This window comes from Hylobates moloch, unplaced genomic scaffold (assembly GCF_009828535.3).
Source record: "Hylobates moloch isolate HMO894 unplaced genomic scaffold, HMol_V3 SCAFFOLD_3, whole genome shotgun sequence".
Lineage (NCBI taxonomy): Eukaryota > Metazoa > Chordata > Mammalia > Primates > Hylobatidae > Hylobates > Hylobates moloch.
In genome coordinates this window covers 136242578-136267889 of record NW_026652278.1, presented here as the reverse complement: position 1 = coordinate 136267889, position 25312 = coordinate 136242578, and the positions used below count along the sequence as shown (strand labels likewise).

Here is a 25312-nt window from a genome sequence, read left to right as displayed (position 1 = left end):
GGGTGGGAAGTTGAGCTGAAGCCTCGAGCACTGGTGGAAGCCATGGCCAGTCCAGTCAGCATGTTATCAAGCAATTACAAGATGAATTTTTTAAGAAGGGAAAAAAAAAAACCCTTACGTCTTCCGACAGTGACATGTCTCTGTGATGGGGTGCTCAGCTACAGTGACAGGGTGAACAAAAATGTCTTTGGCAAAGCCTTCATCTTGCCGTAGTACGTGAGCTGTACTTCTAATAGGAATCAGCAGTCCACGGTTGATTTATGGACAGTGTGTCGTCTCGCACCGTGCCAGTTCCCGTAGCCTCCGCCAATTAGCTCTATTTTCTGCTTAAGCCGTTAAAGCCACCTCCATGGAAACGCCAGGAGAGCAGGCCGGGGGGAAGGGCGCAGACAGGTGCGCCCTCCGCAAAGAAATACACAAAAGGCCTACACTGCGCCGCACGGCGTCCCTGGCAACTCCACGCCAGCCCGGCGCGCGCGTTTCCCGCGGCGCAGCGGCAGGGTTGGCGGGTGGCGCGCGCAAGTCGCCCGACGTCGGCCGGCGAAGCCCCTCGGCCTGCTCGCGGACGCGGCGCCAGTACAGCGCGAAGCCGGCTTGGGGCGGCGGCGGCGGCGGCGCCCGCGCTGTAGGGACTTGTAGTCCGCGCGCCTCCCGGGCACCTCCCCCGGGTAGGCCGGCCAGCGCGTCCCCGCCCGCCGCAAGCCGACTTCCTGCGGCTGTCAAGACTACACCTCCCGCCGTCCTCTCTGCTGTCGGGCCGAAAGCGAAAACAAATTCTGGGCTGCGAGGTGCTGTTCTCTCCCGGGCGCCCCCACCCGCTCCCCGCCCCTCCGGCGCCCTCCAGCGAGGTGGGAAACGAAAGGCCGCGTCTTTCTTTTTTGGTTTCCTCGGCTCCCGGCGTGGGGAGTGCGCGGGGGACGCAGGCCCCGCTTCACCTGAGCCGGCCCAGCGTGCGCGCCAGGGCGGGGGTTTTCTCGCTTCACACCGGTACGGACGAGGAAACTTGTGGGGGCGGCGACCCCCGGCCTGGGTCCTGAGTCAGGCAGCGAGGCCGTCGGGAAGTGACTACTCACTCTCGGGGTTTTCCTTAATTCCGCTCACCCTGTTTGTCGTGGGCGCGTGTTCGCTCCGAGGCGGCGGCCGCGTGCGGACAGCCATGCATTAGGCAGGGCTCCCCTATGCGACCGGAGAGCGCGGACCGCTGCCTCGGGCCGCCGCCGCCTGCCGCCGCTCGCGGAGCCCGAGCCCCAGCCCGAGCCGCCGCCTGCCCCAGGCCGGGGCGTCGAGCAGCCGGCGGCCTGGCCATGTGGGGCTAGCCCTCGCCGCGCCTGGCCTGCAGCAGGACCAGCAACATGGAGGCGGCCGTCGGCGTCCCCGACGGCGGGGACCAGGGCGGCGCGGGGCCCCGCGAGGACGCGACGCCCATGGACGCCTATCTGCGGAAACTGGGCTTGTATCGGAAACTGGTCGCCAAGGACGGGTCGTGCCTGTTCCGGGCCGTGGCGGAGCAGGTAATTGCGGGGGGGCTGGGGGGACTTCGAGGGGAGGCGGGGACGGCCCGGCAGGTCTAGGTGGGGAGGCAGATGCGGGCTGTCCGGGCCGCCCACGGCCGGGGCTGCGCGTGCCCTGGTTGTCGTCACAGCGCCCCGTTGTAACGCCGGAGTGGGACGCTGCTTTGCGTCTGAAAGGTGCAAATTGAAACTCGAAAGCCCGCAGATTAACGGGGTGTCTCTCCTGATAAAGAGATAATGAGTTGAGAACAACTTGTGAGGCCTGCTCGGAGCTTCTATAGTTGATTTATTGCTGGGGACCTGGCGACATGATATTTTTCACTTCTGTTCCGCATTTACCTTCCTTCCCTTCGTTTGAGAAGCACCACGCTCACCCCACTCCAGTAAACCAAGTGTTGACTAGAAGTGGTGGATCAAACTTTACTTGTGGAACATATTTTGGTTTGCTGCTGGACTTTGGAATGTGGGGTAGGCAAGCTCGCCCATGTCACTTGAATCAAATGGGCAAACTGCCGTTTGAGAAAACCAACCTTTTACAAATATAGAATGTTTTGAAGGATTTGAGTAGGTTCCACCCTTTATTATGCTCCGCTGGGCTGTGTAGGTATACTAAACAGAACTGACTTTTTAAAAAAAGCCTGTTTTGATGTTGGTAGTAGAAAGGGTACGTGTAACTGGAGCTTTTCGAAACCACTTTCTAACACAGTTGCTCAGGAAGATTTTTCTGATTTTTTTTTTTTTTTTTTGAGCGAGCTTATTCCATGTTATATAACACTGTATGTTGTAGGTGTGCAGTCACCCAAACCCATCCTATATTGAAAAATAGCTGCCGAAGTAGCTGGATAAAAGTTTCTGCTCTGGTGTGTCTTTCAGACCTTTCACATGTGCTTTCCTTTGACCTAGGACCTGCTCCCCACACCCCATCGCACACCCCTGCCTGCCCGCCTGTGGGGTTTTTATGATGTTTCTGTTTTCTTTTCCCTCACCTTTTTTGAATGCTAAATAACTTTTAAAATTTCTATTTGTGAGTAAATGTTTTACTTAACATCTGGAGGCCAGTCTGTTCTCATTTTTAACGTTAAAAGGCAAGCCATTTATTTACCATAGGTAGCGTAAAATCTTTCTTTAAAACAAGAAATTGATTTAACTGACACAAACCGTGGCTTTATGTTGCGGACATTGTCACTGAAATATTCTTCCAAAAGCTCCCCAAACGAGGCTCTCTGTCCGTTTCTCATTTTCAGTGTTGCTGTGGGGTATGTTCACACCCAGCCACTCCCTCCAGTCCTTATTGTTAGGTAAATAGTCTGCCCCATTTGTGAATTTTCTGAATCTCTATCTGTCCTGCTTCCTTGGACTCCTCAGCACCTCCAGAAGTCTAGGGAAGAAGAGGTGGAAGTGAATTCAGCCCATATTTATAACGTACTGTTAGACCTACTAAGAGTTTGGTAAGCAAGGAGATAGAAATAAATGGCGGTAAGGGAAGCTTGGAACTTACTTGGATTTGAGTTATCTGAGTCCTAGTTTATATTGAAGCAGAAAGGTGTGCCTGATTTCCGTAGTGCATACTATAGATACTTGGTGGCCTTGATTATACAGAAGCCTCTCATTGTAGTGAGATCTCTGTTTTTAAGTAGAAAAGGGGCAAAAGCCGGTTTACACTAAGAACTCTTTGTTACATCAGGTAACACATTTTATTGTATTTTGTAATGGGGTTTAGGTTAGGCATAAGGGACTACCCTTCCCAGTTATGTGACTCAGTTTTAGTCTGATGAGCTTAGCTGAAGACCTTGAACTTTGGGAGAAGTTCAGTTATTCAGTAGACTACAGGTATAGCCATCATCGCCAAAGGCAAAATGTGTGTGTGGGAAAAAGAAAGTAATACCAACGTCAGGCTTCCCTTTTAAAATGTGTACCAATGATTTATATTTTTTGCCGACAATTTCTCCTATAAAATCACAGATATTCATCATTTCTAAGAAAGAATCAGAGTAAATAATCTAAGTGGCAGTTTTTAAAGAGGGGGAGGAGACTCGAGTTAGGATTTTGGTCTTTCCAAATTATCTGATTTAGATAGGCCATTTCCTTTTTACACTTGTGGATTTGGGCCTGCCGGAGGCCTGACCTGAATCAGCTCCACAGCCATGGAGCTAAAAATAGGGCGCTCTTAGAGGACTTGCTAAAACAGTGTCTCAGCCTTTCTCAGTATTTATCACTATCTTGTCCCAAGTAAAAATGGGAAAGCCTTCTAGTTTGCTTTCATGTATATATTAATTTGCAGAGATATTTGTCATACTACTTTAATTCTTCCGGTGTGTTCTCAACCTTGCACAATAATTTACATTTTAAAAAGTTGTCATTTAACCTTGCTTTTCTTGCAGTGCTTGACTTAGTAAATTACCAGCACTCTCACACTTTATAGAAGTTGCTAAGAGTTTTGCTTCTGAGCAACAGGTTCAGATAGATTGTATGTGCCAAAATCTTTGTTAAAAGAGAAGAACCAGTAGATATGCCTACTATTGTTTTTGATTGAAAATAAGCTTTACTAACTTATGTTTGCCACCTGTTGCTAGGTAAATGGCTTTAAGACTAGCTCCACTTTGCTAATGGCAGAGGAAAGCCCTATCAGATGACACTGTGGTTTATTCATACGAATAATACCTTGATTTATAATAGTGTCTAACATAGCTTCTGTAAAAGAAGTGTTGCTAAATGTCATTTGTTGAATTGGCAAAAAAATTCGATGGCGGTTATTTTTATATATAGATAGTCCTTTTTGGTCACATACTCTTAGAATATATAAGAATATGGTTTAATAGTGTCCAAGAACAGCAGTGAAGGTAGAATCAGTTAAACCGAAAACCAGTTATTACACTGGAAACAAATTACTAACCTCAACAGGTGCATTTTCAGTGTATCTCAGCGTAATAGGACATACTAGGCGTCTAGGCAGTTGTGCCGGTTCTGTGGGTATAAATGAGCCTTGGTTGTTATCCAAGAGAGCTGTAGAATGCACAGCTGGAGCCTCCCTTTTTCCCAAATTCTCTACTCATGCTAAACGTAAAGGGAGAACCACTCAATTGGATCTGTAACTTTTTTTTTTTTTTTTTGAGACAGAGTCTCACTCTGTCACTCAGGCTGGAGTGCCCTGGCACCATCTCGGCTGACTGCAACCTCTGCCTCCTGGTTTCAAGTGATTCTCCTGCCTCAGCCTCCCAAGTAGCTGGGACTACAGGCACGCACCACCACACCTGGCTAATTTTTTTTTTTTTTTTTTTGTATTTTTAGTAGAGATGGGGTTTCACCATGTTGATCAGGCTAGTCTCAAACTCCTGACCTCAGGGGACCCACCCTCCTTGGCCTCCCAAAATGCTGGGATTACAGGCGTGAGCCACCATGCCCGGCCAGGATCTGTAACTTTTAAAGCTACTTTCTATTAATATAAATTCTCAAGAGGCCTTGATGGTAGTTTGAAATGTGTTATTTTAAGTGTGTCTGAGTTTTTTTTTTTTTTTAAACCATAACCCTTTAGGGTACAGGAATATCTTTATTTGAGATACCCAGTAATAGAAAAGAATTCTAATCTCCTTTAAGCATGTTAAATAATTGGGAGCTAGGGCTGGGCACGGTGGCTCATGCCTGTAATCCCAGCACTTTGAGAGGTCAAGGCAGGCAGATCACCTGAGGTCAGGAGTTTGAGACCACCCTGGCCAACATGGTGAAAGCCTGTCTCTACTAAAAATACAAAAATTAGTCAGACATGGCAGCACCTGTAATCCAGCTACTCGGGAGGCTGAGGCAGGAGAATCGCTTGAACTTGTGAGGCGGAGGTTGCGGTGAGCCGAGATTGCACCACTGCACTCCAGCCTGGGCGGACAGAGTAAGACTCTGTCCTGGGTGGGGGGAAAGAAAGAATTGGGAGCTAGTTAGAAGTAAGCATTGGATAAGAAATAGTTGTTTCAGGCTGGGCACGGTGGCTCATGCCTGTAATCCCAGCACATTGGGAGGTCGAGGTGGGTGGATCACGAGGTCAGGAGTTTGAGACCAGCCTGGCCAAGATGGTGAAACCCTGTCTCTACTAAAAATACAAAAATTAGCTAACTGCGGTGGTAGGTGCCTGTAATCCCAGCTACTCAGGAGGCTGAGGCAGGAAAATCGCTTGAACGCGGGAGATGAAGGTTGCCGTGAGCCAAGATTGCGCCATTGTACTCTAGCCTGGGTGACAGAGCAGGACTCCGTCTCAAAAAAAAAAAAGAAGTAGTTGTTTCAATTCACAGCTTTAGAATTTTGGTAAAAGATCACATGCCAGTAAGTTATCTTTTTGTTGAACTGGTTGTTTAATAGAAAAAAATGAAAACTACAGAGTGAGAAGATCTGGATCATACTTTGTAGGTTGGTACTTTACAATTTAGGGCATAAAAACAAACCCCAAACCTCTTGGGATGACATCATGCGACATTTTTGCACCCCCTATGCTGCCTACTTGGATGTTCTTTCTCATCTTGTAAGCTTGATCACCAAGGAAAGAATGAGTGCCTTAATTTTTCTGAAACCATAGTGGACTTAAATTTTTACATAGAGCCTCTAAGTGGATTCAGAATTAATGGGAAAAATAAATCGGCCTCTTACAGGCTGAAAGCCTCAAAATACATTCCTACTGAAGTTGCCAGTTTGTCTTTACAATATGTATAGGATGAGGTTGAGCATGGCGTAGCATGGATTTTGTTAGCTCTTCTTTGTGAAAAGTTATTGTGGGGGGATGGCCAAGGGAAGAGAGTGTCCTAAGTTTACAAAAATGTCCTAAAGGAGAAAGGCTAATAAATTCTTTACAAAATTTGGCTTAAGAAGTAGTATTGTTTGTATATGTCATGTTTTCGCTGTGCTTATTTAGAAGAGGTAGGAATGAGTAAAGATATCGAAATTATAGAAAGGGGAATGGAGAAAGACTGATAATCTATTGGTTGTCACATTATTTTGGGTGTAAAGGAAGACTTTAGGTTTTAACTTTTGACTAAATGCTTAATAGTGTGTTTGTTGCCTTTTCTTTTTAGGTATTGCACTCTCAGTCTCGCCATGTTGAAGTCAGAATGGCCTGTATTCACTATCTTCGAGAGAACAGAGAGAAATTTGAAGCGGTAACTTGTAATTTCAAACATGTAATGGTGTCTTGACTTGGTTTTACATTTTGGCTTTTAGAAGTGTCCTAGTAGAATTTCACAGGCTGGATCTTAATGCAAGTTATGAAAATAACACTTATTAAAAAAACTTCCCTATTGAACTTAATTTAGTTATATTCAGTTACGTTGTTTTCTAGGCTATTTTATGTTTTGCATTTATTTGGACGTTGAGAAAGCTACTATGATGGATAAGACGCTGAGCTGTGGGGAATGGAAAGATGACCTGGACAAGGCCCTTGCATACTAAGAGTGGGCTTTGTCTGACATGGTCAGGGAATTGGGGGCATTGTGATTAATAGTGGTTTCTGTGATTGGTAACTCCCTATAAATTAAAAAAGAAAAAATTCAGGCTGGGCATGGTGGCTCACGCCTGTAATCCCAGTACTTTGGGAGGTGAAGAGTTTAAGACCAGCTTGGCCAACATGGCGAAACCCTGTGTCTACTAAAAACAGTGGCATGGTGGCACATGCCTGATTCCCAGCTACTCTTGAGGCTGAGGCATGAGGATTGCTCGAACCCAGGAGGCAGAGGTTGCAGTGAGCCGAGTTGTGCTGCTGCACCAATGCCTGGGTGACAGAGTGAGACCCTGTCTCAAAAAAAAAAAAAAAATTCAGACTTCCAGTGTAAAAAATATGCTGAGTGTAAGTAATGCTGAACCCTTAATTTTATCAGAAGGCATTTATAGGTTTTTAATTTTCAGGGTTCAGTGTGAACTCACATATCAGAACACTATCATTATGTAAGTAGTGATTAATAGTTAATAAAATGTTGTATAACAGCTTAATATAATTATCTCAGTAGTATGTGAAATAAGATGCCACAGTGACCTGTTTTCATTTTACATTCAAAGTCATAGGATTTATTACTTAATGGTTTTAAGACCTAGAATTATATAATCTGACAACTTTGGATGTTATTTCCCCCAGTTGACTGGTAGAGAATGTTGATATAATGCTTTGCAAATGATAGGCTTGAAACCTTGTTTTATTTAAAAAAACCTGGTAACGCAGAGGCTAGATAAGAGAGTACAAAGGTGTGGTAGAGAAGGGAAGTGGGGAGGTGGAATGGTCTTTAATTCTTATTAATCATTGGCCCCAGAGGGTAAAACTGTGTTGATAATAATGGACATTGCTAACATTAGTTGAGGTGCTTACTATGTGCCAGGCATTAAGTGCTTTGCATATATTTTTCTTAGTCCATATAATCTTTTTTTGAGACGGAGTCTCGCTCTGTCGGCCAGGCTGGAGTGCAGTGGCTCCATCTCGGCTCACTGCAAGCTCCGCCTCCCGGGGTTCATGCCATTCTCCTGCCTCAGCCTCCAGTGTAGCTGGGTCTACAGGTGCCCGCCGCCATCATGCCAGGCTAATTTTTTGTATTTTTAGTAGAGATGGGGTTTCACCATGTTAGCCAGGATGGTCTCGATCTCCTGACCTCGTGATCTGCCCGCCCGGCTTCCCACAGTACTGGGATTACAAGCGTGAGCCACTATGCCTTGCCTTAGTCCATATAATCTTACGAGGTATGATCAGAGGTTGAAAGTTCCATGGGGAAAAGTTTCACTGTCCTTATATGAACCTTCAAGCAGTTTCAGTTGTCCAGAATTGGAAAGAGATGTTGTAGAAAGGATTATGCCTTGTTACTGACATTGTTCAGCCATGGCATAGATGGACGCTTTCTGCTCAGAAAGGAGACTCTCAGAGAGGATGCAGGCTTGTGTCAGAATTCTGCAGTCTCTTGTAACTTTAAATGGTTCTGTGTTTTTTTTTTTTCCTTAGACCTATAATCATCTAATACAGAACAGTAGCCCTTTATTGGTGGGCTGTTTAATATATATGGTTCTTTTATTATAAATGTCTTTTGAAATTTAAGATATTTTTGGCAATTTGACATTATATAATCTGAAAGAATCTCAATCTTAAAATCCAAGGGTGCTTAAAAGATTTTTATAGACTAGGGAGTGTACTTTAATGTCTTTAAGTCTATCACTTTGCTAAATCAACTGGGACTGTAATTTAAATGCAATTGAATTTGGTGGTTCAACGAATGACTTTTAGAGATTTCTCAAATGAGTGCGATTGCTGTGAAAGAAACATAAAAATGGTTGCGTTATTACACAGCTTGAATAAACTGTTTTTATGTCAAAGTAACAGTGAAGCAATGAAGCAAGCTGTATTAGAAAAATCTTGTTGATGCTTCAAAATATTTTTAGCCTTACTAGTTCTCATCGCTCTTTCTCGTATCACCTGAGAGACAGTGAGTACTCTATCTGTATTATTAAGCTATACTATTTCTTAGCTAGTAAGTCAGTTTTTGTTTTATTCCCTTCTACACACTGGTCACTACCAAGTTAAAGCACTGCTTTCATCATATAATTTCTGAGTTCAGAATGTCACCTGAAGGGACCTTGAATGGCCTTTCTCATCTAGCCTTTAAGTCCTGCCTGGGCTCAAGGCCCTCTGTAAACAGGCCCCCATTTGGGTTCTTCTCCCACTCAGTTCCACAACAGGTTGTCCTGCTCTAGCTGGCCAGATTGCTTGTCTTCCCAACACAGTGTTCCTCTTCCTCCTCATGCCACACTGGCCCTCTCTGTAGAGTATCAGCTGCCTTTTGCCATCCAGATCCTGTCCAGCATTCATCTTGAGTCACTCTTCTTTCAGGAAACCTTTCCTGACAAAATTTCCTTCTTTAAATTCTTTTGTGTGTTTATAGTCTTTAATGATTGCTATATGTTTTCATAATTAGATTATGTACATATTTTTAAATAATACTGAGGTATTTTAGGTTTATGTGCAAACTCAGTAATTCACAGTGAATGTTATTTACACAGTGAAGCGGTTAACTGTTTTGGCATATATCTTAGATGACATTTCTAATAGATTTATTTTTTGCAGTTTATAGAAGGATCATTTGAAGAATATTTAAAGCGTTTGGAAAATCCACAGGTATGTCACAGTCTTCTAGTATATTTCTATTTTTATATATCCAAATAATGTATTTAAAATTCATTAAAATAGAAGATTACTATTACAGTGTATAGAGGAGTTGCAGTGATGGTGTACCCTATTTCCTTATAAACGTTTCCTACACATTTTATGCAGCACTTAAGTTGGAGCTGTGTATTAGAGGTTGCCTCACTAAGGCAGAGTTGTGCTATTTTATCTTTGCTATAATGGCATGTAAATGTAGTATAAAAAGCTGAAATAATGCTGGGGCGATGATTTTCAGAATGCTACGCTGGTGTGTGTATGAAACTTGGACAGGATGAAGTTTGATTTCTTTTTTTTTTTTCTTGAGATGGAATCTCACTCTATTGCCAGGCTGGAGTGCGTGGCATGATCTTGGCTCACTGCATCCTCTGCCACCCGGGTTCAAGCGATTCTCCTCCCGAGTATCTGGGACTACAGGCATGCACCACCATGCCCAGCTAATTTTTTTATTTTTAGTAGAGATGGGGTTTCACCATATTGGCCAAGATGGTCTCGATCTCTTAACCTTATGATCCGCCTGCCTCGGCCTCCCAAAGTGCTGGGATTACAGGTATGAGCCACCACACCCGGCCTGCAAAGTTTTTCTTCCTAGGCAACTGAGAAGGCAGAGTTCTTTCATGCAGGTTCCTATTTCCATGATCATCTCGTAAAGAAGGAAGAGACTGTTCAGACAGAAAAGGATAGCACTTACTCACCAACTCCTGCTGCTATACTTTTTCAGTCATGTTGATGTTAAAAGGATTTTTCTTAATTTTTTTCTGTTTACAAAACTAACGTTCTCACTGTAAAAATCCAAATATCTTGGAACGCCACTTAGAATGTTAAGGTAAAAATAACATTGGCAAAGAAAAAAGCTAAGAAGAGTTAAGGAGTAAAGGGAATGCAATATAGAAACCAAGGGTGTTTGATCAATGACTCATGTATCCATTTGGTTACCTAACACTAATTTGAGTGCTTGTTACGGGCCAAGAATTCCTAGTCACCCTGTGGATGCAGAGATAATGTAGATAACAAAAAAGTTTCCCTGTCATAGGAAAGAAGGTCAATACAAGCTAGAAAAGGAGATTTGTCACAAGAAGTATATAGCTGTGATGCTGTAGGCATTCAGAGTGTTATTTCTAGCTGGGTAGACAAAGCAACACTTGGAGAGTGAGTTTGTTTTGAAGTCTGAATAGATTCTAAATAGGAAATGCCTGGGCTGAAGGGCATTCCAGGCAGTGAAAATTGTGAGCAAGGCAGATTCAGAAAACAGTTCTGATTGTGTGGAGCATTGAGTATGTGAAGATAAGAAGTAGTGAGAAAGGAGTTGGAAGGCAGGTTGGGGCCAGACTGTGGGAGAGCCTTCAGTGTTAGGGTCAGTGGTTTGGAGCTTATGCTTTAGACCCGTGTTTCTCAAAGTGTGATCTGTAGGTTATCTGTATCAAAATCACTTGATGTGCAATGCAGATTGCCTGGCCCCTATTCCATACCTGAATCAGGGCCTCTGGGCCTGGGGCCTAGGCATCAGGCATTGGGAAGCCATATAAGGATTTTGGGGCAGGAAGTAAAAGTAGTGGTTATCCTATCTAAAATTGTAATTCTCAGCTTCCAACACATTCCCTGTACCCCTCTCTGCTTTATTTTTCTCTGTAGTGCTTGTACCATTTAATGTACTGTGTATTTTCTTTGTCGTCTTCCTACTTGAATTAAGCTCCATGAACACAGAGTTCTGTATGTTTTGTTCACTGCTGTGTTCCAGAGCTGAGGGATTTTGTTGACTGAAGGGTTGGATGGCATCTTCTGACAGTTGTTTCTTTTTTGTTACTAGCAACAAATATTTGTAAATCTTCATTCTTGTTTTTTTGCTTTCGTGGGCTGGGCACAATGGCTCGTGCCTGTAATCCCAACACTATAGGAGGCAGAGGCGGGAGGATCACTTGAGATCAGGAGTTCAAGATGGTGAAACCCCGTCTCTACCAAAAATACAAAAAAATTAGCCAGGCGTGGTGGCATGCACCTGTAGTCCCAGCTATTTGGGAGGCCAAGGCAGGAGAATTGCTTGTACCTGGGACGCAGAGGTTGCAGTGAGCCTGAGATCGTGCCACTGCACTCCAGCCTGGGCAACAGGGTGAGACTCCATCTCAAAAAATAAATAAATATATTTTTTTGCCTTCCTGATATATGGCTGTATAAAATGAAAACAGCAACCATTTGGCAGATAGTTGTTGGATAAACTCAGTTGCTTCATCCAGTTCTCAGAGAAAGCATCTTTATCCCCTTAAAATAAGTAATAGCGGAGCATTTTGAAAGGTACTTCAGACTTGTGCGAGAATACGTTTTTGTCAGCTTTGAGGTAAAATTGACATACAATGAAATTCATCACTTATAAATACACGATTTGATGAGATTTGACAAGTGTATATGCTTATGTAACCACCACAGCAAACATCATAAAGGACATTTCCATCACTCCAAAAAGTTTCCTTTTGCGTTTTTGCAGTTAATCCCCTTCCCCCATCCCCTGGGACCTGGCAAGCACTGATTTGCTTTCTAAGTTTTGCCGTTTCTAGATGCATATAAGTGGAATGATAGAGTTTGTAGTCTTACGTATTTGGCTTCTTTCATTAAGCCTATTGGAAACACTAAAATTTATTCATGCGTTTAGCAGTAGTTCCTTTTTATTGAAGAATAATAATCTGTGTATGTATCTATCACAACTTGTGTATACATTTACCAGCTGATTGATATTTAAGTTCTTTACAGTTCTGGGTTGTTAAAATTGAAGCTGCTGTGAACAATTGCTTATAAATCTTTGTGTAGACATGTGTTTTGTTTTGTCTTGGATTAATACCTTAGAGCAAAATTGCTGGGTCATCTGGTAAATATGTTTTTGAGAGAAACTGCCAAACTTTTCGAAGTGACTGTACCATTTTGCTTTCTCATCAGCAATATTATGAGAATTTCAGTTTCTCCACATATTTGCCAGCACTCTTTGTGATTTAACTTGAATTTCTCTAATGATGTTGAGCATCTTTTCATGTGCTTATTTGTCATGTATCTAATTCTGTTGGTGAAATGTCTGTTCATAGGTTTTTCCCCATTTTTTAATTGCTGTTGTTCCTACTGAATTTTACTAGTTCTTTATACTGGATATAAGTCCTGTATTGGATATATGTTCTACTGGATATATGTTCTACAAATACATTCTTCTAGTTTGTATTTTGACTTTCCTTTTTTTTAAAATTTTTTATTTTATTTATTTATTTTTTTGAGGCAGAGTTTTGCTCTGTTGCCCAGGCTGAAGTGCAGTGGCACGATCTCAGCTCACTGAAACCTCTGCCTCCCGAGTTCAAGTGATTCCCCTGCCTCAGCCTCCTGAATAGTTGGAATTACAAGCTTGGCTTTTCATTTTCTTAACAATGTCTTTTGAGGAACAAGAGCTTAATAGTGATGACTAAGAACATTTAAGTTGTGTAATTTTGATATAGTATGGTTAATTAATTAAAACATATTTTGAAGGAATTCTTTTTACAAGAAAGATGTGTGTCACACATCGTAAAAAATGCTGATTAAGTAAAATTACAGTGTTATGGTGGAAGACGGTGGTAGTAGAATATCGATTTTTTTTTTTTAAATAATTTAATACTGACACTGCTTGGGGAAGATTTTAGGATATCCATTGTTTATCTAACCAGACTACAAAAGAATTTATTCTGAAGATTACGTATCAAAAAGTACATTATTCTCATGTAGCATTTTGTTGAGACGGATAGAATTTTTCATTTTTTATTTTTTTTAGAGATGGAGTTTCACTCTTAATACCCAGGCTGGAGTGCAATGGTGTGATCTCAGCTCACTGCAACCTCTGCCTCCTGGATTCAAGCAATTCTCCTGTCTCAGCCTCCTGAGTAGCTGGGATTAGAGGCACCTGCCACCACGCCTGGCTAATTTTTGTATTTTTTTTTTTTTTTTTTTTTTTTTTGAGACGGAGTCTTGCTCTGCCGCCCAGGCTGGAGTGCAGTGGTGCAATCTTGGCTCACTGCAAGCTCCGCCTCCTGGGTTCATGCCATTCTCCTGCCTCAGCCTCTCCGAGTAGCTAGGACTACAGGCGCCTGCCACCACGCCCGGCTAATTTTTTGTATTTTTAGTAGAGACGGGGTTTCACCGTGGTCTCGATCTCCTGACCTCGGGATCCGCCCGCCTCGGCCTCCCAAAGTGCTGGGATTACAAGCGTGAGCCGCCGCGCCCGGCCTTAATTTTTGTATTTTTTAGTAGACATGGAGTTTCACCACGTTGGCCAGGGTGGTCCTGAACTCCTGACCTCAGGTAATCCACCCTCCTCGGCCTCCCAAAGTGCTGGGATTACAGGCATGAGCCACCGTGCCTGGCAGAATTTTTCATTTTTTAAAGTGATGTAATACTTCTTGTATAAAAATTAGAAATGTAGCTCGTGTGTTTGATCTAAACAGACTCATATCAGTGAACGGTTTCCTCTACACCAGAGGGTATCACTTCTAGCAGTTTGTGAGAAGCCATGATTGTTAGGCTGAGGCTTATTTTAAGAGATCTATTTTAATATATGGCACCTATTTAATTTTGAAAATCAGAGCTAACTTTTAAGAACTATTGAAAAGTCTCTGAGGGAAAAGATTGTGCTGGTCTAAGATCAAAACATTGTTTAAAATAGTTTCCTTATTTCAGTTTTTCTTTTCTTTCAAGGAATAAGTGGCAGCATTTATTTATCAAAGCTCATTGTTTTTGGTGACTTAATGTATTAAGTCTTTACTGACTTCACAGTACTATAGGAAAATATTCTTTGGTAAAAGTTTTAAAATATAGATGTATTATAGAATGAAGTGTGAAAATTCTTCATTTTTCCTCATGTTAACTTCCCTGTCTCTGTTGTCAATTTAGGGTGTATCCTCCCCATCCCCTTTCTATACGTTCACATGTACCAATATATATGCCTTTTTGTTTTTCACAAATAGGATTATTTTCCCATGATTTACTTTTAAAACTTAATCTTGAGTGATTTTTCTTGGTCATTTCATGTGGTTATACCTCATTCTTTTCAATGAATGCATGATATTCTATAGTGTGGATGAAACATGAATTATTTTTTATTTTTATTTTTTTTGAGACATAGTTTCGCTCTTGTCGCCCAGGCTGGAGTGCAGAGGCGCAATCTCGGCTCACTCAACCCCTGCCTCCCAGGTTCAAGTGGTTCTCCTCCCTCAGCCCCCAAGTAGCTGGGATTACAGGCATGTGCCACCAGGCCCGACTAATGTTTTGTATTTTTAGTAGAGACGAGGTTTCACCATGTTGGTCAGGCTGGTCTTGAACTCCCGACCTCGTGATCCGCCTGCCTCGGCTTCCCAAAGTGTTGGGATTACAGGCGTGAGCCACCACATCCTGCCTGAAACATGAATTATTTTACTATTCTGCAGGAATCTTAGGGACTTTTTTTTCCTGCTTTTTTTTTTTTTTTTTTTAACACCGTTACAAATAACTCCCAGTGACATCATTATTTTACATACACTTTTGTGGACATGAAATATTTCTTTATGATAGATTTACAGAAGTTGAATTGCTGGGTCAAAGGGTATATGGGACATTTTAAATTTTGAAATATACTGGCCATTTGCCTTTCAGAAAGGCTTTAAGTGACTTTTCTAAGGAGTGTAGAATTTCCCTTGTTTTCAAAACAATTGCTAGGACACTGCTCTCTTTTGTACCTTCATTTACCCTGAAGATAAGAGACCTTCTGCCCTTTTTTATACTTCCCGATTTTCTGCTTCTATTCAATATTTCTTTTTTTTTTTTTTTTTTTTTTGAGACGGAGTTTTGCTCTTGTTGCCCAGGCTGGAGTGCAATGGTGCAATCTTGGCTCACTGCAACTTCCACTTCCTGGGTTCAAGCGATTCTCCTGCCTCAGCCTCTTGAGTAGCTGGGACTATAGGCATGGGCCACCACACCCGGCCAATTTTGTACTTTTAGTAGATATGGGGTTTCTCCATGTTGGTCAGGTTGGTCTCGAACTCCTGACCTTAGGTGATCCACCCTTCTTGGCCTGCCAAAGTGCTGGGATTACAGGTATGAGCCACTGCGCCCGGCCGCCTCTATTTAGTGTTTCATTTCCTGAGCTTATACCATGTGGCAGGCTGTCTCCTGAGGGCTAGGCTGGAGGATAGCCCTTGCCTTCGATATGTTCTCAACTTGGGCCAGGCGCCCAAGTTTTTTGGGAGGCTGTGGCGGACGGATCACCTGAGGTCGGTAGTCGAGACCAGCCTGACCAACATGGAGAAACCCCGTCTCTACTAAAAATACAAAATTAGCCGGGCATGGTGTCACATGCCTGTAATCTCAGCTACTTCGGAGGCTGAGGCAGGAGAATTGCTTGAACCTCGGAGGCAGTGGTTGCGGTGAGCCAAGATCACGCCACTGCACTCCAGCCTGAGCAACAAGAGCGAAACTCCATCTCAAAAAAAGAAAAAAAAAAAGTCTCAACTTACAGATGCCATGCTGTGGTCTTGCCACACCAATAGGAACTGTCATTTTTCACCCTGTTAGTATTTTTTTTTGTGTGTGTGGGAGAGACTTGGACTGCATTTTACCACAGATTGTGGTCTGTTTTATATAAATGTTTTTATAATATTCACAATACTACTAATAATGAGCTTTAAGAACTCATTACGTATGCTGTATAAAAGTATGTATAGAAATACAAAGTGGAATCTAAAAAGTGTGAGACACTTACGTGCCACCTTTTTTTCTTCAATACAGGAATGGGTAGGACAAGTGGAAATAAGTGCCCTTTCTCTTATGTACAGGTAAACACTGTAATAACATAAGTAAAATAAAATGAAACCAGTGGGAAATTATATTACATTATATTAAAAATGTTAAAATAGCAAAACTCTTTTATACTTTAGTTATGAAGCATCTCTTCTAAGTTTTTTTAATCGCATCAATTAGATTTTGACATTTAGATATGTCAGTGTTTAGAAATTTTAATTCTCAAAATACTTTGGAAAAGGGTACAGAAATTTTTCCAGTCTATGTTCTGTAAGATATCACTTATCAACCTTACAGAGAAATGATTTTCTACTTTCTCAGGGTCAGTGGCATTGAATGGCCACTAGAACCGTACTAAAATACCATGTTACAAATTGAGTATTCCTTATCTGAAATGGTTGAGTCCAGAAGTTTTTGGATTTCGATTTTTTTTTAAATTTTGGAATATTTACATTATACTTACCCAGTTGAGCATCCCTAATTTGAAAATCTGAAATCCAAAATGCTCCAATGAGCATTTCCTTTGAGTGTCATGTTGGTGCTCAAAAAGTTTTAGATTATGGAACATTTGGGATTTTGGCTTTTTAGATTTGGGATGCTCAACCTGTATTCAGTTTTGCTACTTTTGCCTAGTAGAGGAACAGGTAACTACTTTGTTTTTTCTTTTCAGAATGTTGTTTAAATTTAATCTTCAAAATTTCTTTGATTTTTGAAGTGTCCCTTTAGAATTATATCTGAAATTTAATATATATACAAATTATATTTGAAATTTTACATGTTTAAAGTGTTACTTTTATATAGATATTTTACAACTTAGTTATCTCATTATTGTCTTTTGTATCTCCAGTGGTTGGGACAGTGCCTGGCACGTATTAGGCCCTTGATGAATGAATGAATGACTAAATTCAAATTCATGAAGTATAGGCCATTATAAATAATTTCTAATTGTTATTTTCAGGAAAGATTTTATAATTTATCGGGAACCAAATGTTTCTCCTTCACAAGTAACCGAAAATAATTTTCCTGAAAAGGTAAGAATTATTCAAAGTGTTCTAAAGTATTTAAGTAAAAGAACCACTTAGTTGCTACCATGACCTCATAAGCTATAATTTTAAATGATTTTTTGAAATATTTATATATTAAGGTTATAGTATTCTGATTTCTTAAAAGTTCCTGTAGCCAGGCGCGGTGGCTCATGCCTGTAATCCCAGCACTTTGGGAGGCCGAGGCAGGCAGATCACTTGAGGTCGGGAGTTTGAGACCAGCCTGACCAACATGGAGAAACCCCGTCTCTACTGAAAAAACACAAAATTAGCCGGGCGTGGTGGCACATGCCTGTAATCCAAGCTACTAGGGAGGCTGAGGCAGGAGAATCGCTTGAACCTGGGAGGTGGAGGTTGCGGGTGAGCTGAGATCACACCATTGCACTTCAGCCTGGAGAACAAGAGCGAAACTCCGTCTAAAAAAAAAGGGGGGGGGGCTCCTATTGTCACTTAGTCATATTATTTTGTATTTTTTTTGCTCCTACAAATTACTGTATTTAACCCTTTTATAACATTTTAGTAGAAACACTGAAAAGAATTATGAGACATTAATGCATATGATGAACTAGACTATTACAATTTTTTGTCAATATAAACATTAGTAAAAAAAAAAAATAACTTGTGAAAATAGGTTCTGCCATTACATCCAGGAATACTTTAGTAATCATATATATTTCCCTAGTGTAAATTTTACTCACAAGGGTGTTGTTGCATTATCTGTCATAAAGCAGAAGCAACTGAAAAATTTTGTGAAGCCTAGAAAGAAAGATCAACTGACTTATTATAAGAGAATTTTTGTCTTAAGTAGCTATTTTGGAGTCATGATGGCCGAATTGAAGTGACTTGTGTTCCACCATGCTGGTGGTGATAAGTTAGAGGGGAATTGAGTGAAATACTACTGTTATAAGGGTTTTGGGGTTTCTGGGACTTTCTAAGGGATCTGGCTTCTTCAAAACAAGTTTTGAAATATATTGTTATATTCTAAACAAAATCAATGTGCATTTTTCTTTGTATAAGTGATGATTTAGAAAATCATCACTTATACAAAGAAAAATATCTTTGATTTTGCTTGTTAGAAAATTTTGCTTGTTAGAGGTTAGCATTAATAAGGTTTTGAAATATTTTCTTACAGTGTCTTGTTCTTTAGTTGAAGGCATGTTTTCATATATTATTTTTATTTTTTGGTCATCCTATAAACATTTCCAGAAATCATTTTGAATTTTTTGATTTAATGTTTATATAACATTTCAGCATATGGATGTACTGTAGCTTGACAACATTGAAGCTTTAGGTTACTCCTAAAATACTCACTGTCTGTTTGGAAATGATCTAGTAATTCAGAGGCATTAGAGACATACATTGCAATGTAAATGTTATGTACATGAGGGGCTGAAATGTTTATTTTTCCCTTTCAGGTGTTACTGTGTTTTTCAAATGGAAATCATTATGATATTGTGTATCCCATAAAGTACAAAGAAAGCTCTGCTATGTGTCAGTGTAAGTATCCCTTGTGTTTATATGGGAAATTATATTCCTAAACTTATACAGTCTTTTTTTTTTTTTTTTTTTTGAGACGGAGTCTCGCTCTGTCGCCCAGGCTGGAGTGCAGTGGAGTGATCGCCGCTCACTGCAAGCTCCGCCTCCTGGGTTCATGCCACTCTCCTGCCTCAGCCTCCCGAGTAGCTGGGACTACCACGCCCGGCTAATTTTTTTGTATTTTTAGTAGAGACGGGGTTTCACTGTGTTAGCGAGGGTGGTCTCGATCTCCTGACCTCGTGATCCGCCCGCCTCGGCCTCCCAAAGTGCTGGGATTACAGGCGTGAGCTACCGCGCATGGCCTTTTACAGTCTTAATGTAAACAAATCAGAGCAAATAATTCTATTCTGTTATAATATAAAAGATATGTCCAAGAACCTTAAATTACCAAGAGTATTAATATTATAATAAAAACTTGTTGCAATAGGAGGAAAGGTAGCTGGGCATGGTGGCACATGCCTGTGGTCCCAACTACTTGGGAGGCTGAGGTGGGAGGATCACTTGAGCCCAGGAAGTCAAGGCTGCAGTGAGCTATGATTGTGCCACTACACTCCAGCTTGGGCAACAGAGTGAGACCTTGTTTCAAACTCAAGCAAAACAAAACAAAACAGAGAGAAATTGGAGGAAAGGGAGCTTGTGGCTAGAGTTTGACTTGTAAATACCAACTTTTTTTTTCCTGTAATAATTTTGGTAATAAAGATTTATATGCATTTTAAAAACTGTTAGTGTATAGCTTGAAAATCCAAATGACTGAGCAAATCAAACATTTGATTGTATTTGGCTCCAGGGCAGCATTTTGAACCTTGGCACTGTTGATATTTTGGGCCAGATAATCCTCTGTTGTAGGCTGTCTTGTGAACTTTAGAATGTTAAGTAGCATCCTTGGCTTCTACCTAGTGGATGGCAGTAACACACTCTCTCTCCCTTTGTGACAACGAGATTTTGCCAAATGTTTCCTGGGCATATGAATTCCCCTTGCCCTTCTTCTGTGTGAGAATTCCTGCTGTAGAAGAGCAGTGACCCTTCCTACCAGTTTCTTTTATATCATCCGTTCTGGAAAAGTACAGATCCAGTCATAAAGCACTGGTGCTGGGCTTGTGACAGCTTTTTCCTCTGTTCTTAAGCTAGTGGTAACCAGTAAAGATACGTGCAATACACTATTTTAAATAATCCACTGTAAGATACCAAAAGTGTAGCCTCTCTACCCTGGGCTGTGTCTTCTCCCTCCTAGCTAGTCACAATCTGGACATCTCAGCTTTGGGAAAGATAGCTCCTAGAGCTTGTCTTTCCTGTGCTTCTAAGTGCCTGTGGTTTGGGTGATACGAGGGCCGCAACTCTTGTTACTGGAACCTGGAAGAAAGATGGTCTATAACAAGGAAGTCTCTGTGGGAACTCATTTAGAGGTGGACACCCAGTATTTGTTGTTGTTGTTGTTGTTTTTTTGAGGTGGAGTCTTGCTCTCTCGCCTAGGCTGGAGTGCAGTGGCGCAATCTTGGCCCACTGCAACTTCCGCCTCCTAGGTTTAAGCTATTCTCCTGCCTCAGCCTCCCGAGTAGCTTGGATTACAGATGCCTGCCACCAAGTCTGGCTAATTTTTGTATTTTTAGTAGAGATGGGGTTTCACCATCTTGACTAGGCTGGTGTTGAACTCCTGACCTCAACTGATCCACCTGCCTTAGCCTCCCAAAGTGCTGGGATTACAGGCGTGAGCCCTACTATGCCCTGCCTTTTGCTGTTTTTTAAGACACGGTCTCGCTCTGTCACCCAGGCTGGAGTGCAGTGGCATGATCTCAGTTCACAGCAACCACTGGCTTCTGGGTTCAAGCGATTCTGCTGCCTCAGCCTCCTGTGTGGCTGGAATTACAGATGTACACCACCACACCTAGCTAATTTGTGTATTTTTAGTGGAGACAGGATTTCACCATGTTGGCCAGGCTGGTCTTGAACTCCTGACCTCCAGTGATCTGCCCGCCTTGGTCTCCCAAAGTGTTGTGATTACAGGCGTGAGCCTCCACACCTGGCCCCATTGTTGATGAATTCTTAGTACATTGTTTTCTTAAAGCTCATTGTAATAAAACCAAATGAGAGTCCTAAAATCCATGTATTTTTGAATTTTTGTTAAAATATATTTCCCTATATTCAAGACTGGAGTTTTAAAATTTTACTTTATTTAAATCAACAAAGTTGTCTAAATATGCTTCTTTCTTTCAGTGGCTGCTGAAAATATATTTTGTAAGAGCTGCTTTTTTAGTTCCTTATGTAAAATTAAAATCTGGAGCTAGGTTATGTAGTCAAACATCCTCTTTTTCTATAGCAACCTGAGAAGTGCTTGTCCAAGGTTACAATTAGTGGGAAAGCTTAGACTAGCATCCAAGTCTTCTGACTTGTCAGCTAGTATGTACTATACTATATTCCTCTTTCTAGCAATCTTAAAGCTTCTTAATGTTTTTCATCTAAGTCTCTTAAGATTGGGCATGTTGTATGACATCCCTAAGTCTCAGTTTACTTATCTGTACAGTCGGAATAATGCTTCACTGTGCTGGGATTAAACGTAAGGATATATAAAGGTGCACAGTGTGTGGAATGTAGTAGTAATAATTGCTCAGTGTGTGTGTTTTGGCTTTTCCTGTTGTCCTACTTGTTTCACAGTTGTGATACCTTTTTGTGATGGTGTTTCAAAAATGGCACTGTCTTTTGCGATTATTTTAAACTACTTAACTGCACTTACAGAAATTTTAGTTGTACCCCAGGTAACTTTCTGATAAAATTATGTTATTGACCATAAGGTTTAGCAGATATCTAGTCAGGATTTTAAAAGCCTGAACAATAGAAAGTGACGGAACATGTGATGGTCTGTTCCTGTTTTTAAAAAACTGCCTGTAGTTAATGTTGGAAAATCTATCTGTCATTAATTGCAGCTCTCCTTTATGAATTGCTGTATGAGAAGGTATTTAAAACTGATGTTAGTAAAATTGTGATGGAACTAGACACGTTGGAAGTAGCTGATGAAGACAACAGTGAAATATCAGATTCAGAGGATGACAGTTGCAAGTAAGAATGAAATCCTAAAATATCTTTCTAGTGCCATACAAGGAAACATTTAAGTAAATGTCTTTACATTTCAGTAAATGTCTTTGCATAACATATATTGAGGTATTAATGGTATTCATAAAATACAGCAGTCTGCTGAAGTTTCTTTATCCCTGCCACTAATTTTACCTACTTTCTATTATGGGACTGTTTGTTTTGAAAGTTGGTGTTTTTGGTTGATGAAAATTTACGTCTGCAATCTAGATGCGTATTTGTAGAATAGATTTGGTCCTACCTATATGTGTGTATATTATAAAATTTTAAAGTTAACTTGTCAGTTGTTCACATACCCAGTAATGAAATAAAATGGCCGTTTTGATTTCCTTCACTTTCTTTTATTGTTTTCTTTCTTAGGTAGTGCCTCTTTTTAGATAATGAAAGTTCCAAGTTGGGGTTATAAGTATGTGAACACCTCTGGATAATGCCTCTGTGTAGGTTGTGAGTAAATATGTCTGAACGTAGAGTCTCTGAGGCTTAGCTTTCTTTTTCACACAAGACATACAAGGTAGTGTTTAAGAGGTTGGGCTCTGGTTTCAATCATGGCTTCCTGCTAACTTGACTTGGGGCAGGTTACTTAAATTCTCTAAGAAGCCTTAATTCCAATACTCTAAAATTAGGATATAATTAGTATTTCCGCAAAAGGGACAATTCATGAGATTAAATGTGAGATAGCATATAAAGTACATAGCCTAGGTCCTAGATAACGGTATCCAGTATATTAGTTATCCAGTTACATTAGGATGTTTACTCTGTCTTTTGTAAGAACCAACCCTGTTGTATTCTTATTGAAGCTAAAAGTATGTATTGTTGTATGAGAATATGAAAGGATTGTACTTGGTATGTTACACTCTGTGACACTAGAGATAGAAATGGAACTTAAGCCTTAGGATATCTAATTCTTTATTATAAAAATAACAAAAAATATATGTATATCTCTTGATTTGGTTTTTTTTTTTTGAGACGGAGTCTTGCACTGTTGCCCAAGCTGGAGTGCAGTGGTGCGATCTCGGCTCACTGCAAGCTCCGCCTTCTGGGTTCACGCCATTCCCCTGCCTCAGCCTCCCAAGTAGCTGGGACTACAGGTGTCCGCCACCAAGCCTGGCTAATTTTTTGTACTTTTAGTAGAGACGGGGTTTCACCATGTTAGCCAGGATGGTCTCGATCTCCTGACCTTGTGATCTGCCCACCTCGGCCTCCCAAAGTGCTGGGATTACAGGCGTGAGCCACTGTGCCCGGCCTGTATATCTCTTGGTTTGTAATTCCGGGTATTTATTGAATTAAAATTTTCTGATCCTGATTGAAAATTTGGCCACCATTTCTTTCTAACTTGAATCAGTGTCTGCCATTGTAAATTTAATTCTAGAATAGACTGACTTGGTGTAGGTAGAAATTTTGTTTTACGGTTCTCTCTGAGCACCATGTCATTGAGCATGGGGGACATTGGAAGAGAGAATGACTAGCTTGTTACAACTTATTACCTGTGATTGGGGTTGGGGGACTTCTAGCACATGCTCTTTAGTTGCTGCTGCTGTTAATGGTGTTAGCAACAACTGGGTCTTGTATGGCAGTTGGCAGGTGAAATATAGAGTAGGGGCTAGTAAGCTGGAGAAGTTTACCAGAGACGGTAGAACGGGTGTGTAAGAAGATGTGCTCACTATTGTGTTTTTCTTTTTATACTGCACTGTTGTTGTCCTTGGAATGTGGATTACCTTTATTCTGCATTATTAAAATTTCTTTTTTTTTGAGACGGAGTTTTGCTCTTATTGCCCAGGCTGGACTGCAATGGTGTGATCTCGGCTCACTGCAACCTCCGCCTCCTGGGTTCAAGTGATTCTCCTGCCTCAGCCTCCGGAGTAGCTAGGATTACGGGCATGCACCACCATGCCTGGCTAATTTTGTATTTTTAGTAGAGATGGGGTTTATATTGGTCAGGCTGGTCTCGAACTCCCGAACTGAGGCGATCCGCCCGCCTCGGCCTCCCAAGGTGCTGGGATTACAGTCGTGAGCCTCTGTGGCCTCTTTTTTGTAAAACCATCAGATCTTGTGAGAACTCAGTATCAGGAGAACAGCATGGGGGAAACCACCCACATGATTCAGTTATGTCCACCTGGTCTTGCCCTTGATACTTGGAGAGTATTACAATTCAAGATGAGATCTTGGGTGGGGACACAAAGCTAAACTATATCAGCCTACATCTCAACGCTCATTTTTTGCCTACTTATTTTTTTTTCCTTTATAGCAGTTATCGGCGTTTAACATACTCATTACTTACTTAGTTTTTATCTGTTATCACCAGATTGTACATTTTGTGTAGGCGGAGTTTTTGTTCTCTTAAATGCTAGACCCCAGCGCCTAATAATACAGTCATCCCTTGTTGTATACCAGGAGATTTGGGACTCTTGAGTATACCACAGTCTGCACATATTCAAGTCCTACACAGGCCCTGTGAATCTGTTTATATGAAAAGCTGGCCCTCTGTATACTTGGGTGTCACATCCCGAGAATACTGTATTTTTGATCTGCTTTTGGTTGAAAAAAAAAAACAAAAAAACACCTGTGTCTAAGTGGACCTGCACGGTTAAACCTGTGTTGTTTGAACTACTATGTGCATGGCACATAGTAGACAATCAAGTTATTTGAGTATATGAATGTGTAGGTATGTATGTGACAGTGAATTTAAAGGGCTAATGATGGTGCTTTCATTGTGCTGAACATTATTTGATGTAGAGTTGTTTTTTTTTTTTTTTTGAGATGGAGTTTCGCTCTTGTTGCCCAGGCTGAAGTGCAGTGGTGTGATCACGGTTCACTGCAACCTCTGCCTCCTGGGTTCAAGCGATTCTCCTGCCTCAGCCTCCCGAGTAGCTAGGATTATAGGCATGTGCCACCACACCCAGCTAATTTTGTATTTTTAGTAGAGACAGGGTTTCTCCATGTTCGTCAGGCTGGTCTTGAACTCTTGAACTCAGGTGATCTGCTCACCTCTGCCTCCCAAAGTGCTGGGATTACAGGCATGAGCCACCATGCCCGGCTGATGTAGAGTATTTTTAATAAAAGGGTGGTCGAATCTGCCTATAGATACTTTTGTTGTAAATGGATTGTTTTTTAAATGGGGCCTCATGTGTATATTGAAAGGAAGTTTTTACATTGTTTTGTAAATTTAATTATTCTACCCAACCCAAATTTCACAGTTTATT

The 25312-nt window shown here is 41.3% G+C and overlaps 1 protein-coding gene across 3 annotated transcripts in view; it reads left to right on the top strand.

Moving 5' to 3' along the window:
- Window positions 1–582: 582 nt before the first annotated feature.
- Window positions 583–25312, top strand: part of OTUD4 (OTU deubiquitinase 4) — a 47270-nt gene continuing 22540 nt past the window's right edge. For all 3 annotated transcript variants that reach the window (XM_032147777.2, XM_058436786.1, XM_032147773.2), the window contains exons 1-7: window positions 583–1511; window positions 6563–6646; window positions 9580–9630; window positions 16438–16484; window positions 17408–17480; window positions 18908–18989; window positions 21947–22079. In XM_032147777.2, coding sequence (XP_032003668.1) covers window positions 1353–1511; window positions 6563–6646; window positions 9580–9630; window positions 16438–16484; window positions 17408–17480; window positions 18908–18989; window positions 21947–22079 — 629 coding nt within the window. In that variant the 5' untranslated portion in view covers window positions 583–1352. The remainder of the gene's footprint in view (window positions 1512–6562; window positions 6647–9579; window positions 9631–16437; window positions 16485–17407; window positions 17481–18907; window positions 18990–21946; window positions 22080–25312) is intronic.